We start from the raw sequence: 18725 nt of genomic DNA, 5'->3' as shown, positions 1-18725 counted from the left end.
TCACCTCCTCCATCCTTCCTCTTCCCTTTTCTTTTTTTCTCCCCACCTATCTCCCATTCCCCCGGAGGTATTTTACTCCAAACGAAGATGAATCACACCTCCGTCTTACCTGATTTGGAGATTCATACACACGTACATTACACATTTAGTTCTTCCTATTGTTCTCAATTGATATTATGCTATTATATAACACACACTATCACAATGCTCTCCTTAGTTTGAACCCTGCTAATCTTCAGTACTGGCACATACGGGGAGGTTTCTTTCCAGTGAAAGAGAGAGAAACACACTAAGAAAGCAACACATCTGAGGCAAACAGGAAACGGGCTCCAACTCCACCTTGATGTGAAAAGCCCAGCGGAGATCTGACCACATGACTGAAGGCTCTGGATGCATCCTCCTCCTCCTCCTCCTCCTCCTCCTCCTCCTCCTCCTCCTCCACTTCCACTTCAAAAGGAAGTCGGCTTCATTAAAGAGCTGTGCCAGGAAACGTGAGGAAGCAGCCAAAAGAGATGAGCGTTTGTCTTCACATCCGCAGGTTGAGCTTTGCACTTAGAAACGCGCACATGCACCAAAAAGCCTCCGCTTACTTCCAGACCTCGACACAGCGGGAGCATACGTGATGATTATGCGTTGCACATGTAAACGAAAAACACTCACAAATGTACACAGAAGCACTCATATAGGCTGAACCCAGTGCGCCGAGGTAAAGACAAGTGAACATTGGCAAAACTGTCGAGCCAACAGTTTTTGTGGGCAAATTGGACCACTGAGGGCCCTTAGAGAAATGACACATTAAACACAAATACAAGATGGAGTGCGTCCACGCTACCATGGCCACACGTCCACGCGTTTGTCGGTTCTGACAAACACGTTTCCCATGAGTTATACATTCATCATCTGCATTGTGGCTCAGTAATTATTAGTGTACATCAATCTGTTCCTTTACTGATTAATTATTGTTTGAACAGCATAAATACTATGCTAGGATTTAAATTCCTTAACAGCCGTCGGACCGAATAGGACTGATAATAAGCTCATTAATGCTGCTTTGTAGACACAGTCGCCCACGCAGCCTGGAAACACAGAAAACAGACACAAACAACAATAAGATAGAGACACACTGGACTTAGATAGAGAGATACACACAAGTACACAGCACATTTTCTTCAGTTCTGTACTTTGAGGTAGTTGTACTTAGCTTGAGTATTTCCATTTTTCGACTACTTGTTACTACTTTATTTCGACTACTTCACTTCAAATCGTTTTCAGGATAAACTGCTTTACGTAACCTCCACCTTCTACACTTCACCAGCTACATTAAAATCTGATTACACATGAATGAATTAGTAAAAATAATGACATGTACACACACACACACACACACACACACACACACACACACACACACACACACACACACACACACACACACACACTGGCTGTTGAGAGGCTGATATCTCCTACAAATCTACAGGTCAGTCCTCGCAGCGTTAGCCTGCGCTGCTCTTTCCTGCCAAGCCATCTTCACTAAAACCAAATTGTAAAATCAGATGTATTGATGATGAATCATATCTGTCAGTTTGCATGTACAGAGTAATTGTTTACTGAGAGTCTTTGTCACGCATGAACCTTTAAACAGGAGGCAGATGAGCTGTTTTCAGTGAAGGAGCCTTGATTAGACATCTCCTTCAGTGATCAGCTATTCTCTCTGCAGAGCTTTTCTTTGGACTGAGCAGTAGATATTACCATGATGAAGTTGACGTTCTTAAGGTTTTCGAGTCTTGACGGCACAATAATAATTCTCTTCAATAAATTAGAATTTTTTTGTTTTTGTTTTTACAATGTTTTTCAAACATATGTACCAAATAAAGCGCCTGGCTCTGACATTTAAATCCACTTATGACTTGTTGTCTGTGCTCTATTTGTTTCTTTTGCTTTACTGGTTCGGTTTATATATTTCTGTCTGGATGGAGCATTCACTCAAAATGAATCGTGGCCTGAAGGCATTTCGAGGAGTGTTTAGGCTCAAGCTGTGCGGCGTATCTTCCCAAACGGCACACACACCACACACAGTCTCTGTCATTCGGAAGAGAGTCAAGAGGTGTTGTGATGGGGGGCTTCAACAAAAACAGGAAATACACAGCTGCTGAAAAAAGTGTGAAAGTCACCTTGGGAGCAGATAGACAGACACAGACACTACCGGAAGACAGCGAAACTGAGACCATAAACCTGGTCTCCTCTGGATTACACTCATATTTAGCTAATTTGCATCAGGAATTGAATTCCATTGCAATGCAGGAAGTAGCGTGAGATTCATATAGTGCAGTTAAAAGTAAAGGTGTGCAGGTCAGAGAGGTACCCGGAAAGCATTTAACTTCTTCAGTGCAGGCCTGTGTTGAAGTGCTGTGTCGTACTGAAAGCAAACATTTTTATGTGAGATTATGTGAGAGTGGTAACAATGGTCATCTCATCTACTTCAGCGTATTTCTCAAAAACAATTGCCATAAGGTGACACGAGAGGAATAAAGGATATTGTGTTCCACTCAAAATGTATAGCTAATGCAACATGTGCTCAGCTTTTAATCCAAATGAATGAATGAATTATGATGTGACATCATCACACATTATGCCCATTGAATTGATATTGGAGCCTTTCTATTGGCTGCAGCCTGCTCTTATGTGCCGGGTTCACGGGGAGAAAGAAGTGATTTTCTGCACAGGGCCTAAGTGCTTTTTTATGATCATTGTAAATATTTCAATCAAGAAGATGGATGAATTGCGGAGATGAAAAGTATTCACCGCAATTTGAATTGCCTCTGGTGTTAAATTGAAATTACAGTGAGCTGGTGAAAAGGGTGACTTTTTCCCCCCCGTGCTGGTGCAGGTCAATGAGGATTTGATGAATCTACTTTGGCATTCACATTTGTGATTTATCATTCATTTAATTCTTTATTCACTGGGATCCAGACCAAGAGCTGCTCTGTTTTTCTAACGAAAACAAACACACACATACACACACTAATAGTTAATAGTTAATCAAAGAGCTGTGTATTGATTATACGGATGGCCTTCATTAATGCTGCGGTTAATCCGATCCGGCTCCAAATAAATCAAATCAAAACAAAAGAGGTGCAGTCAGTAGAGTGAAGATCTACTGCACTGAATAACCGTGCTTCTGGCCGTAAAGCAGCGGCTGAGGTAGAGAATGTTTTCTTCATTAGCAGCTCCTACCGGCCGGTTGAGAGTAGTGAGTGAGGAGTCAGCAGGCAGTCAATGGCAGTATACAACTGGCAATAAAAGGTATTTTGACAAAATGTGAATCACTGCAACCATGAGAAGTCCTTGAGCATGCAACCATAACTGACCACCCAAAAATATTTGACAGTTTGCTGCAAAAGAATGCGAGACTAGCCGCGGACAGACACGGAGGTGCACACCCACTCGCTCACTCGAGTGAATGCATGATTCTCCTGGCAAAGATAATTAGCTGACAAAGTTTCAAAAGAATAAAAGTTTTCTCTTTGCACATGGAAGAATACAGCGTAGCTGGAGGTTGTTGGAACATGTGGTGAAAAGGAGGACAGAGATGTCAAACATTTGGGACACCTTGACATAGAGCCATTAATTAGGACTGACCTGGACAAAGGACGTGTGGTCACTGCAGCCCCAGTGAATGTCTCAGGGAAACTCTAGTCTGTGCGAAAATATGGTGTGGAGGGATTAAAGCTAACATGCCTGAGATGCTACCAGGTGTTTGTCATCTGGAATATCGCTCTTTTATAATCTAAACAGCATGCTGCGGGTAAGTCCAATATTCACTCTCTTTTAGCTGTGTTCTTGGTGCCAACAATTTCTCTAAACCTGCCTTAATAGCTTTACAAGTGATTCCCTATGTTTCCCAGAATGCCGACGGACAGCCTCCAGAGTATAAACAAAAGTTAAAAGTAAACACATATTGTTGCCTATCAGGAAAATCTGAAATCTGATTCCTCACCCTGTCACAGCTTCGACCTGTGCCGGCTGTCGCCTCTGTGTGAGAAAAACGTTTCTCCCTCCAGTTGGATTGATGGTAATGCAGATGAATGTGGATGGAGGATTGTAACAGATGGGTGTAGAAGCAAGAACAGAAGAAACACAAGATATGAAGGGCCCGAGTGAAGACCAGACGCAACATAAAACCCACCTCAACACTTTGATCTGTTCAGAGTTTTTATTTTCATTTCATTTTTCTCCATAATAAAGCCTGAAAGACTCTTTAAAAATCCAGTTTGAGAGCTCTAAAGGCTTATTTATTGAAAAATAATCTTGCACTCTTTATTTTTGTACTCTATCCTCCTCCTCCTCCTCCTCCTTCTTTCCTTTTTGCGACAAGAGATGATTGCATTGACCGATGCTGCCTCAGACTTTTGGTTCAGTCTGATAAATTACTCTGTCCATCATTGGAGGACGAGAGTAAAAGCGAGGGAGATAACCTGGTTGTCCATCATCCTTTGTCCAAGTGCAGAGAGGAGATTGGATATTGACCCGAGGTTGCCTTCTCCAAGCCAACGTATTTGAAGACTCTGTCATGGAATGACACAATAGTCCCAATATTGAGTTTTTCTGCAGTCACAAGCCTCTTCAAGTACATACTTTCCAACTTAAACACCTAATTTTTGGTGGGACGCAGCTCCAAAAGATGAAATGTTGTGTATTATATCACCAGTAAACCTCTTGTATTAACTCTGATCCTGTAGTCGAAGGTTAGTTGCCGTTGGTAAGCCAGCCTCTTCCTCTGGTTGTAGTGACACCTGCTCATCATTGGAGCCCTGTTCAATTAAGTCTTACTGCTTTTTTAACTCCAGCAAGTTACAGTACAACAGCTGTTATAACAACCAAAGTCCTCACTTACAACCTGGCAGCTATTCCGGCCTGCTTTTAGCTCTTCAAATCCATGCATGCCTGTTCCTCACTATCCTACATTTACTGTTTTTCTGGGGGGGAAGCTGCCTCTCTGCACCATCATCATTTGTCACCCGTTCCAGCCTACGGGTGCCGTCCGGTGTCCCTCCCCCTCAAAACCCTCCCGCCAATCGGAATCAAATTCTTTTGTGTCTGTCCTTCACCTGTCCCGTCATTATAGACAGTCTCTGCACAGCGCCACCTGGCCGCGTCGGAAGTCCCTGCACGGGCAAAGGCGTCTGTATTTGGGGGAGTATCCTGCACAGCTGAAGAGGAGGGGTTCCCGCTGGAGGCTGCACTCCCGCCGCACCACCGAGAAGGCTGGGAGGATGTGGTTGATCTCGGAGTCTACCACCTCGCACTGCACCTCCAACCTGAGGGGTGAAACAAAAGAAGGTCTGCATACGCCCTAAAATAACAGTTCACCGGATTTAAGTTCTGCCGTGTTCTTGAAAGGATAACTTATAAGACGTAACAAAAGTTATTTTTTTATTTGAGACAAGTAACAGGAAAGTGGAATTGGCGTAACCTCAAAACACATGGAAGGGAAGACGGGAAACAAGAGAAATTTCTTGGCTTTCATCACACTTCAGATGCCGATTTAAAAAGAGAACGACGAAATTTTGTGGAAAAGTGACAAGGAAGTTGGATAAAACTGCGAGGCAAGTATGAGGTGTCAGTGTGAGGAAGATAACTTCTGTCAGAGAACAGACTTGAGCTTTGAGGAGGAGTAACAGAAGAGAAACAAACGGAGAGCGGCACTATAAACCGAGACCGAGAAGTAAACACAAAAGACTCTTGGAGGATGAAAAGAGCAGAGAATAAGAGCCGGAGCTGAAAGTGGAGGGGTGTTTTAGAGGAGAGACTCAAACACCAGCAGGCTTTCAGTCTCAGAGCTCCAGAAACTTAAGTTTCTGGTTCAGCTGCCTGGAGCTGGTCCAATAAACTAAATAAGTACCTGGTGAGATTTGCCCCCCACCTGTTCTCAGTGTCAACTAATACAAGATACAAGTTTAGATGTTATACATTTGTGTGGATGAATTGTAACCACCAGGAGTCTTTTAGATACAGAGCTGTCAATTTTCTTTGAGGGGATTTTGATTTTTGTGCTAAAAGATGAAAAAAATTTCAGAAATTGCTTGTTTGTTTTCCAATTCCTATTCATATTCCATGTAGACATGACTGACAGTGTTTTGATGACATAAGATGTTCTTCAGGAAAAGCTGAGAGAGTGAATACACCAGACACAGGAGTCCAAAGACTGCAACTCAGGACTTGTCACTATATCGAAAAGTGTGTACGGATGCAGCTTTCGGCTCAGATGGACTTTGGGCTGACTTACCCTCGCAGGGCCTCCTTGTTGTTGATGAAGCGGAAGTGAGCGGGCTCACAGATGAAACCATCCGACTGGCACGCCTCCACGCAGGACTGGCCCTCTTGAGATACGAGCAGCCTGAGGGAGCTGAGAGGAGGCCAGGCGGGGGGCGCCGTCACATTGGACGCCCAGCCAAGGGCTGTGGAATTGGGCAGCGGCACAAACAGGGGTCCTGTAATCCTGCTGCCAGCAGCAGACCCCTGTCGGGAGAGGTTGGCTGGAATGAAGGGAGCCTCGAGGGCACAGAAGTCCTGGAGGGGAAAGATGTAGTAACCTCCATTTGTGCAATCATGTTATTTTGTTTATAGGCAGAATGGTGAGGCAGCTCAGTAGACAGCAAATTAAAGGAATGGTACACATTTTGGTTCACATTGAACAGTTTTTTTCTGCTTTAAACATTCCTCTTGTCCATATTTGATCCTCCCTCTGCCACGGTTTAGCAAGGAAACGGTAAGGGAACAAAAAAGCCAGACTGACTCTTCTGAAACATCATATTAGCTACAGCTTAGTCTTTGTATTTTTGCACCCATCACATTAAAAATCTCTTTAGTTAGCGGGGATCTCTTTATGAACAGGAGGAACCATCACAGCAAGTAGAAACTGTTTCAATGTATACGGACACCGAATTATTGTTTTAAGAGACTTTGGAAAAATATGTGAATCTATCCTTTAACAGTAAAGGTCTTGTCAGACAGCGAGCAGTTACTGGTGTGTTTGTCGCCCGGTGATTTCCACCGTCACAGCCTCTGGCTGCGTCGAATACAACCAATATCCTGTATCATATGCTGCAGGATCCTGTAATCGTAGTAGAGCAGGTTGTAACTTAAAATGTAGGGAATAACATTTAATTAACATAGCAAGTTAAGATAACTGATATCATACAATGTGCACTGGCCCAAACCGTTTGATCAAAGATCAAAGCTGATGTTACTCCAACACAACTTTGAATATATTTGTTCACTGCAGGGTTGGGGGTGTAAGCTAGACATAACTCAGGGGACTCAGATAACAGTGATGCTTTCCTTTTTCTTTGTTTGGTTCCTGGGATTGCCAAGATCACACAACAAGCTGTGGTGGCAATTTAATCAATCAATTGATTTGGCAGCGAGTGTCAATTCACTAGAGCAGCAACTGCCCTCTCGCTCTGTGCTGCTGCTACTTGAACGTCAGAGGCACAGCTGACACCGTGTTTCCAGTGGAAACAACGACGGGTGCTGAAGCTACTACGACATGGAAAAGCATCGCAAGGAAAGTTGATTTATATGGCGCCTTTAAACAATTCAAAGAGTTGTACGGTACTGAGTTACACAGTGAATAATAATAAAAAAAAACATGTAAAAACATCCAAGAAGGTTTGAGGCAAACTAACAGAAGGTGCTAATTGAAACCAGCCTTAGCTGCTAGAGCATGCTAGTGTATCATTGTTGTTATAAGTAATAAGGTTGACCAACTGGAAGCAGTGGTCTTTATGGTCAATCTTGATTAATCAGTTTCCCCTGTTCCTCTTTCAACAGTGTAAATGCTGCAGTAGCGGTTTCTGTATCCAAACCAGCTGCCAGTCAAGAGCAGACGAAGGTTGTTGAGAGACACCTCTGCAGTTTGTCTGACATCAAGGGTGGGATTATAAATTTAAAAAAAAAATCGTTCTTTCATCCCAATCCTCCATCATCCCCATGCCCACACGTTTGCTCTTTCTCCTTACTCATCCCTCCTCATTAGTGTCAGGAGACCTTCTGCTTTAGAGCTGGAGGGCAGATATGTGGTTTGTAATGAGAGTTACCATGTAGATTAATCACAAGTCTACATACGTAGAGTACAGAGATAATGACACACACATGCGCGCACACACACACCTACACACACACACACACACACACACACACACACACACACACACACACACACACACACACACACTCTGAAGCAGACATACACGACGTTCTGGGTGTTGAATGCACACATTGATGAAATATTGAGCAGAGTGGGGAGTTTGAGAGCTGGTGAAAAGAGTGTATGTATGAGAGAGAGGGAGAACCAGCGTGTAAAAGAGAGGATCTCTGCATGTGTGTGTGTGTTTCAGCGCTCTTTGTACATTTGTCTCGACGTGGACTGAACCTCACCTGATTCTGTATGTAGGCATGTACTCTCTCCAGCATCCCCTCACAGGTGTACTCATAAGGCAGATATGGCTCAACCTGAAAATGACAAAGAAACCCATTAATATTTCCACAATTTGCACATCGCAAAAGGTACTTTTTGTTGCTGTCATTTTATTGTTCACAATAATTGTAATAAGTTGTCTCTCCTCTTTGTTCATTTCAGCGGATGAATGTTTCTATTGTCAGATTTCTGCGAGGGCTGCTTGGAAACTCATTAAGCATCATTTGCATACCAATAGATCATCCCCTGCTATGATGTGCTGGCTGTATAACTAAAAGAATACTTTTGATTGTCCTAATTAGTGATGAGCTGTAAATAAGGAATATATATATATATATATATATATATATATATATATATACTGTATATATATATATATACTGTATATATATATATATATATATATTCTTTTGTGTGTTCTCGCTAATACCAGTTCACGCTAACAAACTGACATAAATGCTGGACGAATGTAAAATAGCTCCATCGGCAGTGTTTGGATTAATACAAATTCAATTAGCTGATGTAATAGAAGTGCTTTATATTGTTGATATCCTAATTAGAAATCAGCCACACTCCATACAAATATCAATCAAAGCTCCATGATTGACTTAAAGGAAGTTGTTACAAAAGTGTAACAAATGGAGAGACTTTTCTCCACGTTTAAACGCTACCATCAGAGATCGAAGCGGCTTGTCTTTATGCCTCTGTAAATGATACACGACTCACCAAATTGCATTTCCAATCTAAAATCTAAGCAGTCATGATGTTCAACCATGTGTGAAATCAGACTTGGTCCATTTCAAGAGAAAACCACTGAGAAGCGAGTATGCAGGGATGATGCAATTTAAAAAAAGTTCCGCACACTGCAAATCTGATCAAAGCCTCATGTTAATTTACTTTGTAAGCCGGAGCAGAAAGTAAACATTTGCACAGGAGGGACAGAAACTCTAACAATCTACTGTAACAGACTTCCTTCTTGTCTTTCTGTCACAAATTTACTTAACCAGGCAAGGTGACTCAGAGCATGTTCTCATTTACAGCAGCAGCCTGAAGAAGAATTCTATATCATGTTTCCTCAAAACCAAAACTTTTTACACGTCGTTTTCATCTTCTATCACAGAAGGTATCAGTCTAATCAACTACAGCATAAAACATTGAAACCATAATTTGGCCAAAGATGGTGCAACGGTCTCTCAACCGGATGGAGGGAGAAAGACTGAAGGTCGGAAAGGAGGAACACATGAAGGAAATGGGAATAATGAAACCACGGATGAGAGAGAAAGAAAAAACACAATGAATGAGATGAAGAAAGGATTTATTGGAACATGAGGACTTGTCAGCGAGCCAGAGATTGCTTTGTCCTGCATGACTGAACATGAGCCTCGGCCACACACACACACACACACACACACACACACACACACACACACACACACACACACACACACACACACACACACACACACACACACACACACACACACAGCGTGACTGTTTGAGTGTGTGTCTTGAAGTCAATGGCTCTGTGTGTTGATATGCCTGATCTGTGCAACTTCAGTGTCTCTCCAAATGTGGTTATAAATGCAAGGAGAATAATATTATTTGTCTGTGTGTGTGTGTGTGTGTGTGTGTGTGTGTGTGTGTGTGTGTGTGTGTTTGCTAGGGCATTGTGCCTCCAGTGAAGGGTGAAGGGGTCCATCAGCTCTCTCTCAGTGGTCTGACAGTGCAGACGGAGACGGAGCAGTCAGCCGAGGCTGCTGTGCTGTATCTTGTCTGACAACACAGATGAGATGCAAGCATGCACACATTACCTTTCCTCTCATCTCCATGCACACTTCCTCTAATCTGCTAAAGGCACACCCTAGTACAGAGCCTTTTAACAGACCATGAAGACAGTGGTCTTCATACTGCACATGATCCCTTCAGTGCCCTTCGAGCAGTTTAAATTGATGCTTTGTTGGAGCATTAATGAGGATTTTTCGAACTACAATATGAAACTAGAAAGGTGCACTCTGTAGAGTGCAGATCTCCACCAGGTGTGACTGCAACAACCACAGCTGTTTGACTGAACGAACACAACCCAAAATTGTCTAGAACCCCCGTATCAGACATGTTTTTTCACTCACACGTCTCACACAAAAGATATGCTCTCATTTTAATTTATGTCTGCACCGGCTCTGTGCGGATGTTCGTCTAAACTCTGTTTTACAGGCGTAACTGCGACTTGAAGTGTTTAGTTAGGTTGATAAATTTTTTTCGACAATAAGCAAGGTTGATGCCCAATAAAAAGGCACAGAATAACTGTGTCTCGAGACCTCGAAAGGTCTTTGACCATGGAGCTGTAACTGGCCATCCAAAATATTATGCAGTTTGATGCAGAAGAATGCGAGATTAGCCGTGGACAGACACAGAGGTGCACACTCACTCACACACACATACGCGACCCATCGCATGATCCTCCTGACAACGACAAGAATTAGCTAGATGGCTGAAATGGAAATATATGCCAAAGCCATATTACTCAAAGCCATATATCTTTTAAGTTGTGTGTTTGTAATGACACAAAGCACTTTGTTTCCAGTATCCATGCATGGACACACCGCCTGAGACGATGCTTTCTCTGAACATTAAAAGCCATGTGCAGAATCGTGATCCACTGCTTAATACCTTATTCAAAGTGTTGATTTCATGCTCTTGATGCACCTGAAATCTTAACTCTTCTAAACATACTTATTTTGAAATATGACAGGTTCATATTTTGTGTGTCTTTCATTTTAATGAGAGCAGAAAGGTTTTCGAGACCATTCAGACGTTTAGTCGATCTGGGTCTCAGACTCCCTCTCAATCTCTCTGTTTCTCTGTCTGTAAGTTCATCCCTCGTTCTCTCTCTCTCTCTATTCTTTTCTCATTTTCTCCCCCTTTGTCGTGCTTTCCAGAAAGATTTAATCTCCCTGGTTGACTCCCTAATTAACCTCTCTCCCACACTTGGCAGTTCCTACCATCCTCACTTTCTCTTTCAGCCCACATGTCCTGCATGGAAAAGTTCAGCTCTCTGCAGTATTAGACTGCTACCTACACACTGGCATAGTTTTGGAAAGCGCCACGGTGGCAAAGCTACAGTTCCGTTTGTCAAGTTTAATAAAACGCCTACAGCGCCGACAAGAGGTCCAGTACTTTATTGTAACTTCATCACAGCTCACTGATGGTAAAGGCAAACGAAAACTAGAAAACAGAACAAGGACATCTACAAATCTAACCTCACCGAGTAAAATAATAGAGTGGTTTGTTATTTGATGTTGCAAAATTGTATTTTATAGTTTTTTTGCTTGTTTCATGCCGAATTGATTCACATCAGAGAACTGATTGACACAATTCCAGCTAGCTACCAGCATTAATATTCAAATCAATCAGGAGGATTTCATGAGGTGTCAGCGCAGAACAACTCTTCATATCTATGATGCAGATGACTGATTTGACTTCAGGAGAAGCTGAATGGATAGAAAAGGCATTTCAGTTTCAATTTAAAGTCATTGCCTGACAGCTTCGCTGCCATCAGAGCCAACTGAAAGCTCAACCGACACGTCTCATTTTCTATCCTTACAGAAAGCAGCGGGTTAAGAAGAGTACCTTGGTCCTCATGATTTCCCTGATGGCAGAGTCGAACTCCAGGGAGTTGTTGTAGTCCACTGTCATGACGTGAGGTTTGCCGATGTACTGCTCTGCATACGGGTGCTGGGAGGACACCTACAGAAAACACATGAAGGGCCTACAGTAAGAGCTCTGTGTGTCTAAAATGATCGTCTTAACAGGGTAATTGAGGGGAGTTGGATCATCTTGCTTATTCTTAACTTTTCCTAACAGTAATGATGTGCTGTAATGTATTATAAAGTCTTTTTATTTTGGGTATTTAATGGTATTAAATGCCAGTCTCATTTGACAAATACAAATATCTTATGTGTTTGAGACATTCAGAGCAAAGCAGCATATCAACTATGTGAACCTTTTTTTATGATATTCTTCTCAGGGCTATAAAGAATGCAAGAAAAAAATATTGCAAGAATTCCTCCACAGTGTTGTGCATTTTCATTAATAGCAACATGATTGAGTTGTAGCAGGAACACTTTGTTCCAGCCTCTTAACAGGCGCTAACATGCGCTGTCCGCACCTACAGTATGTGCCAGTTCTTTTTAAAGATCTACTGATGAATAAAGTTACTTGGCAACTTGGCTGGCAATGGAAACAGCAGCGGCCAAAATATCCTCATCAGTGACTAATGGTGGGGGAATAATGGACATAATGAGCTTACCTCTCTAGATGTGGGCTTGCCCCTGAAAAACTCATGATTGAGTGAGCTGTGAGGCGGGTGGAACTTGGGCTGCAGGAAGATGCAGCCATTGGCTATTGCTTCCAGAGGCGCAGGGCCTTCGTAGGGGAAGCCAAAGCCAATGAAGAGCTAGAAGAAAAATCAGGGATGTTATTTTGTAATTATGATAATTATGCTTCAAACTGTCTTTAAATCAGTATCGTAATGTGGTATTAAGTGTGTATATCATAATCAGTATCTGGATAAACGTGAGCGTACTGTAAAAGACAGAAGTGATGCTGCAGATGAAGAGTCTGTGTGCACTCTATGACACCAGCAGTGAGAATGTAAGTATGGAGGGAATATTTTCCTCGCTTTCTTGCCTTGGCCTTGCGCAGCAGTTGCTGCAGCTCATGCTGAGGCAGCAGGCCGTGGTTCTTCACGAAGGCCGGGACCTCCGGAGGTCTCTGGGTCTCATAGTACACTGTGCCGTGGACCTCCATGTATCTGTGGAGAATCTGCAGGAAACCTTCCTTACCCTGCTGGAGGAGGAGGGGAAAGAGATGGGTTGGTTGGTGAGATTGAGGGCGAAGGGTCAAGAGAGGAAGGCGTATGGAAAAGAGTGTGTCAGAACAGAACAGCAGATAGAGGCATATGATTAAAGAATCTGTGTCCAAGTACAGTGTGCTGCGTTTGTTACGTCTCTGATGTTTGTGTGAGCTGTCTGTGTGCGTAGCTGTCAGACTTTGTTTCTACACTACATCCATGTTTGTCTAAAAATCTAAGACTGCATGCGTGTGAATACTTCTTTAAAACAAAACAAAATTACCTTTCACCTTTTAAATATCAACACAAATTGTGTCTACAATAGCGTTTTCAGGTCATTTTTACAGGAAACAGGAAAACACCAAAACGCTTTATTTTCCTCCCTTTTCACTTGGGAAACAACAGATCTGGGGGAAATCTCAGCAGGTTAAACCACAGCCGCCAAACTCATCATTTAGTTGTACTTATTGACAATTTATCTGTTTCTTCTTCTGTTTCTGTCAGACGGGAACAAATACTACATGATTTCCCACGCTGCGCATTGAGACGGCGATCAAATCTCTTTTCCGTGCCGCAAAATGCTCTGACAACCAACATAGTCCTAAAGAAAACATTGGCCTAACTGTGTGTGGATGTGGCTTACTCAACTTTTTCAGCATGTTTGTATTTAGATGTCCTTGTTCCATCTACTGAGTGTGTGTGTGTGTCTTTGTGTGACAGTCCAACCAGAACACAATTCCTACTGATATAAACTTCAGAGAGAGATACAGAGGAGAAACTAACAGTTGCAGGCTGTGAATGATAAACACTCACATAAATGAAAAAAACTTCTGTCTTATCCACTCTCTATTACTGCAACTACTACTACTGCTACTATTCATTTTAAAGACACCTTTGGACACAGTGGATACACATTGGATGGTTGGAGCCTGCTTATTCATTTAACTAGTGAGAGTCTTCCCTGCACATGCTTGACCCTGAATATCTGAATATAATTTGTGAAATCGACAGGCTATTTACTAAAAGAAAAAAAAGGAAAATGTCATTGAACTCAGTGCAGGGTTCAGCAGATAGGTATCTCCTTTGCAAAATCATTGAGCTAGGGATTGTGTGGGTGTCAGAGGTGCGATACAGGCATTACTTGCACTTCCTCATAGCTCTGCATTCATCTCTACTTATTATTAGTAGAAAGTCAAGGTTGAGCACGATGATTAGAAGACCAACCAGCTAATCAGTTAACAAACAAAACTGAATCATGTAAATGGAGCGTGACCCTGGGCCAGAGTATTGACTCGGCTGCCTGGTGTTGAGCAGCTTACTGTATCCCTGTACTCTGGTGTCCCCCCCCCCCCCGCAGACCTAATTGGAGGCTGTAGCGATCGATAGCTTCCTCTGTGAGGATTTTCTCAGCCAATTAGGAGATTAGTTCAAGCGGTAAGTGCAGCAGACAACATGAATTAGCAGAAGGAGAAACACGGGTGTGGAGGAGTGCAGATTCCATGCACTGCACTTGCAGCTATCTCCGTGTGTGTCCAAGCTAAATCTCTCCACTTGCATTGAATTAGGTCTAATAAGTATGTTCTGCTGTGCTGGTTTTAATCCCTCACCTCATTTCTTGAAATGTAATAAAAAAATAATTAACATGTTGAGTTCTTTTTGCACGAAAGGGTACGATGATAAAAAGGAAGCTTTTATACCTCTTCTCTGTTAGTAAACATGATGAAGTATTTTTGTTGGCGGAACGTAGGTGGAGGCGGAATAATTCTCTCAGCATGTTAATTATATGCTGGCTAGCAAGTTTAGTTGGCTTGTTTTTTATAATGGCTAAAGAAAATACGAGTTTATCTCAAAATGTACACTCACTCACTGTCCACCAGCCCACAGTTGGGCTCATTATTTATAATGCTAACCAGTGTAGCATGAAAGCAGGGTGGAATTAGCAAGGTAGCTAGCTAGGTAGCCAGCCGCCAAATTAGTAAAATTGTATTAATTTAATGCTTCATCCACACGCTCTTGTCTTAGTGTAGGAAAGCACATGGCTCACGCCAGATAAGTGACAACTATGTTTGAAACATTTTCAGTAATGTTGCATGAAAGCATGGTGGAACTAGCAAGCTAGATAACTAGCCATCCAATGAGCTTTCTTGCTAATTCCAACATGCTCTCATCCTACACTGGTTACAGAGAATAAGTCAAGGTGCGGGTCATCTCTCAATCTCTATAATGATTTAGCCTGCTGAGGTGCAGCAGCCGTGACGGCGGATGAGGTTAGTGGAAGACTAAGCTAAACTATATGAAACATGTTTCTCTCCATCTCTGAAACATTCTGCAGATATTGTAGCTCCCATAGAGCCTCAGAACAGAATTTACCATCTAAAATGTATGCAATATTGATTCTAGCACCCAACAACACACCAAGATGACATTTTGGATGTGTAGCTTTAGCCTACTAGTCTAAAGGTGATTTGTGTTTGCCTCCAGTCTTTTCTTTGTTTGGCCTCCAGCTGAAACCGTGATGTAATCATGAGGTCAGCTGTAAAAGGGTCTGTTTGATGAGCCTCACCCTCCTTACTGTTGATACACCTTTCAAGCTTTCCTTTCTCGCATGTCAAATATGTTGTTTACAAAGATCTGTCCACACAATATTCTTGTGAATTTAGTTAACAATGGATCCTTGATTTCAGACGGAGGTAGACAAAAGAAAGCTTCTCATTTGCAGACGGCGAAACACAAAATGCTGATATAATAGCTATGAATAAGGTGGGAGCCACTTGAGAAGACCAACACCATCATTAGTGCTGTGTTGGCCACATTTTCCAAGGCATGTTCAGATAGAATCAAATTGAAATGAGTGTCTGAACTGACCAGTCCTTGTGCCTTCTGACAAGTAAAGGGGATACAAAGACATGCATGTGTGTAGGCTGTGAGATGGCTTAAGAGTAATAAGTGGTGAAAGTAGCAGGCTCTTACCTGAAGCTAGTGAGCATCCAGCCGGATTCACCACAAAAGAAAGAAAATTAAATCAGACAACAATGGGGAGAACAAAGAAGAGAGACCAGAGACAAAAAAATAATCATTAATGTACATGTTGTGCCTTTTCACCAAGCTTTTGTAGATTAAGTTATTGTACTTTTATAACCCCCCCCCCATCTCGCTTTTGTGCGCGTCTCTTTCACAAGCCACAGCTATAAAGAAACCCAGGGAATTCAAAAGTCACACTGTGGAAAGTGCTGCAAATAACATCTTTATAATATTTTGTATAATGGAGGCACAACTGTGCCGCTCCACAATATGCAGAGGAACAAGCAGGCAGCTTTTGAGAGGAAAATTGCCTGTAAATTAAAGCTGCACAATTGTATGTATTGAGCCGCATGAAGCTGAGCTGTAATGGTGCAAAGCAACGGGGTTGTGCAAAATGCTGTCATTGTATTTTTCACTGCAATACATTTTGGGGGGGTATTGTGTGAGTGTGTGTGTGTGTTTGTGAATGAGTGTGTGTTTCTACGTTGAAAGAGATTTTTTTTTTTTATTTAACACAGAGCCCTTTCCATGTATGGAACATACATACACAATATACATGTGTGTATTTGTGAGATGTTGCAGAACGTGTGCAAGGCTGTACTTGTACATGATTTTATATATATGCATACATGAAATTCATGGTTGCCTACATATATGTACAGTGTGTGTACATATATGTGTGTACATGCATTTGATATATATACTGATATATACAGGAAATTCCTTTACTTTGTCCGTGGAAACATTGAACAGTGATTTGTTGCCTGTACCTTCCACATGCTGGCCTCTTTCCCGTACACCACAGCCATGTTGTTGACTTTGTTCTGCTGGATGCTCCTCTTCTCCGTCTCATTCAGCTCCTCCGAAACGAAGCCCATGAATGAGTTGTCTGGCGTGTGAGCTGAATGTGTGTGTGTGTGTGTGTGTGTGTGTGTGTGTGTGTGTGCGTGTGTGAGAGAGAGAGTAGTAAGGTAAGGCAGGATAGTAGTGAAGCGAGGGAGAGAACAAAACAGAAAGAGAGAAATAAAGTTTCGTTGTTAGAGAGAGACAGTGAAGAAAGACAGAAAAACAGCACAACATCCTTGTTTGCTTCAGTTCACTGGCTAAGTCGGTGTGATTGTCGACCCCCTAAGTATTATTAATAGTGATCGTCAGAAAGCCAGCTGCTGTTGGCTATGTGAGGCTGAGATGGTTTTGGCAGTATTATGGTGTACTGAAATGGTTTTTAAAGTACTGACTTTAACTTTACGTAATCAAAACCAAGTACATTCATGTCTTTACAGCTTTTTATCGCATCTTCACAGTCAATGCAAATTTGTATTTTTTGCCGTGTGAATTCTTATAAAATGAATAAAAGTAATAAATCATGGCTCCTGCTGCTCTCTCAGGTAGTGAGTATGGAGCCGTTTATAAAGGCCGAGTCAGCCGTAATAGCTTAGGACAGTGCGAGACGTTGGCGTCTGCATTGGGCCACGTGTGATGATCCTGCTGTGCCACAACTACAGCTGAGTAGTGAATGTGAGAGCAGAAGACAGTTCAGTTGTCAGTGTTTCAGTCGAGAGCAGTGAGGAAACAACAATGAGGGCTTTGAAAACAGCAGATCAGACGTATTGTGTAGCATGGATCAGAAAGAGGAAAGCAGATGTGATGAAGAACAGACACAGCTTGAAGCTGCGATGTTGCTGAAAATAGCTGCATTAGACACATTTATCCAAATTAATGTGAACAAGCAGCCAGACCTGTCAAAAAAAGTGAAAACACTGTCAAAACTGGTGACAGATCTGTGTGTATGTGTGTTGTGCGACAGTTTTAACTTTCATCTTTTGTCGAGTTATTAAGTTCAAATGTTTTGGTTTTATAGAAAAGATAGGTGTGACAGCATATTAAGGCAATTTTTGGTAAAAACAATTTAAAAATAAAGTATTAAGGAGCCAGGGGGTTATGTTTCAGGACGGAACTTGGAATTTGCAAGATTGATTGAAAAAAAAACTTTTTTTTTTTCGAGAAACAAACTCATACTGTATAATTCTCTGAGTTTATAAAGCCATATATTTAGGAGAAAAAACTCAAAACAATTGTGCTTTTTTTAATGGGTCAAGGAACCATAAGGCTGGATCCACTTCATCATATCACAAATGCCACTGTTGATGTTAAACACAGCACTAATGTGAGCCGCCAAATGCAAAATATGTTAATTATATTAGTGTTAATATATGTTGATAAAAGAACAAAAAAAGAGGATGAAAGAACAAGCCTATATGTATCTCTCTGGACCTCCGCCTTATTCATAGACCATCCTTACCATGAGAACACTACTTTAGGCACAACCTAATTCAGACCGGGGCTTTACCACTTTAATCTTTCTCAGAATATTGA

At 42.0% G+C, this 18725-nt stretch overlaps 1 protein-coding gene across 1 annotated transcript in view; it reads right to left on the bottom strand.

Moving 5' to 3' along the window:
* Positions 1–4242: 4242 nt before the first annotated feature.
* Positions 4243–18725, bottom strand: part of LOC137885351 (alpha-1,6-mannosylglycoprotein 6-beta-N-acetylglucosaminyltransferase B-like) — a 106968-nt gene continuing 92485 nt past the window's right edge. The window contains exons 11-17 of the mRNA XM_068727576.1: positions 17114–17250; positions 13166–13324; positions 12786–12932; positions 12107–12223; positions 8440–8514; positions 6287–6570; positions 4243–5318 (exon numbers count right to left, since the gene is read on the bottom strand). Coding sequence (XP_068583677.1) covers positions 5120–5318; positions 6287–6570; positions 8440–8514; positions 12107–12223; positions 12786–12932; positions 13166–13324; positions 17114–17250 — 1118 coding nt within the window. The 3' untranslated portion in view covers positions 4243–5119. The remainder of the gene's footprint in view (positions 5319–6286; positions 6571–8439; positions 8515–12106; positions 12224–12785; positions 12933–13165; positions 13325–17113; positions 17251–18725) is intronic.

This window comes from Cebidichthys violaceus, unplaced genomic scaffold, assembly GCF_023349555.1.
Source record: "Cebidichthys violaceus isolate CVI_PGR_0920_01 unplaced genomic scaffold, fCebVio1.0.p SCAF_4, whole genome shotgun sequence".
In the NCBI taxonomy this organism is placed as follows: Eukaryota; Metazoa; Chordata; class Actinopteri; order Perciformes; family Stichaeidae; genus Cebidichthys; species Cebidichthys violaceus.
Note: the sequence above shows the minus strand (reverse complement) of the source record. Positions and strands in the feature narration are given on the sequence as shown.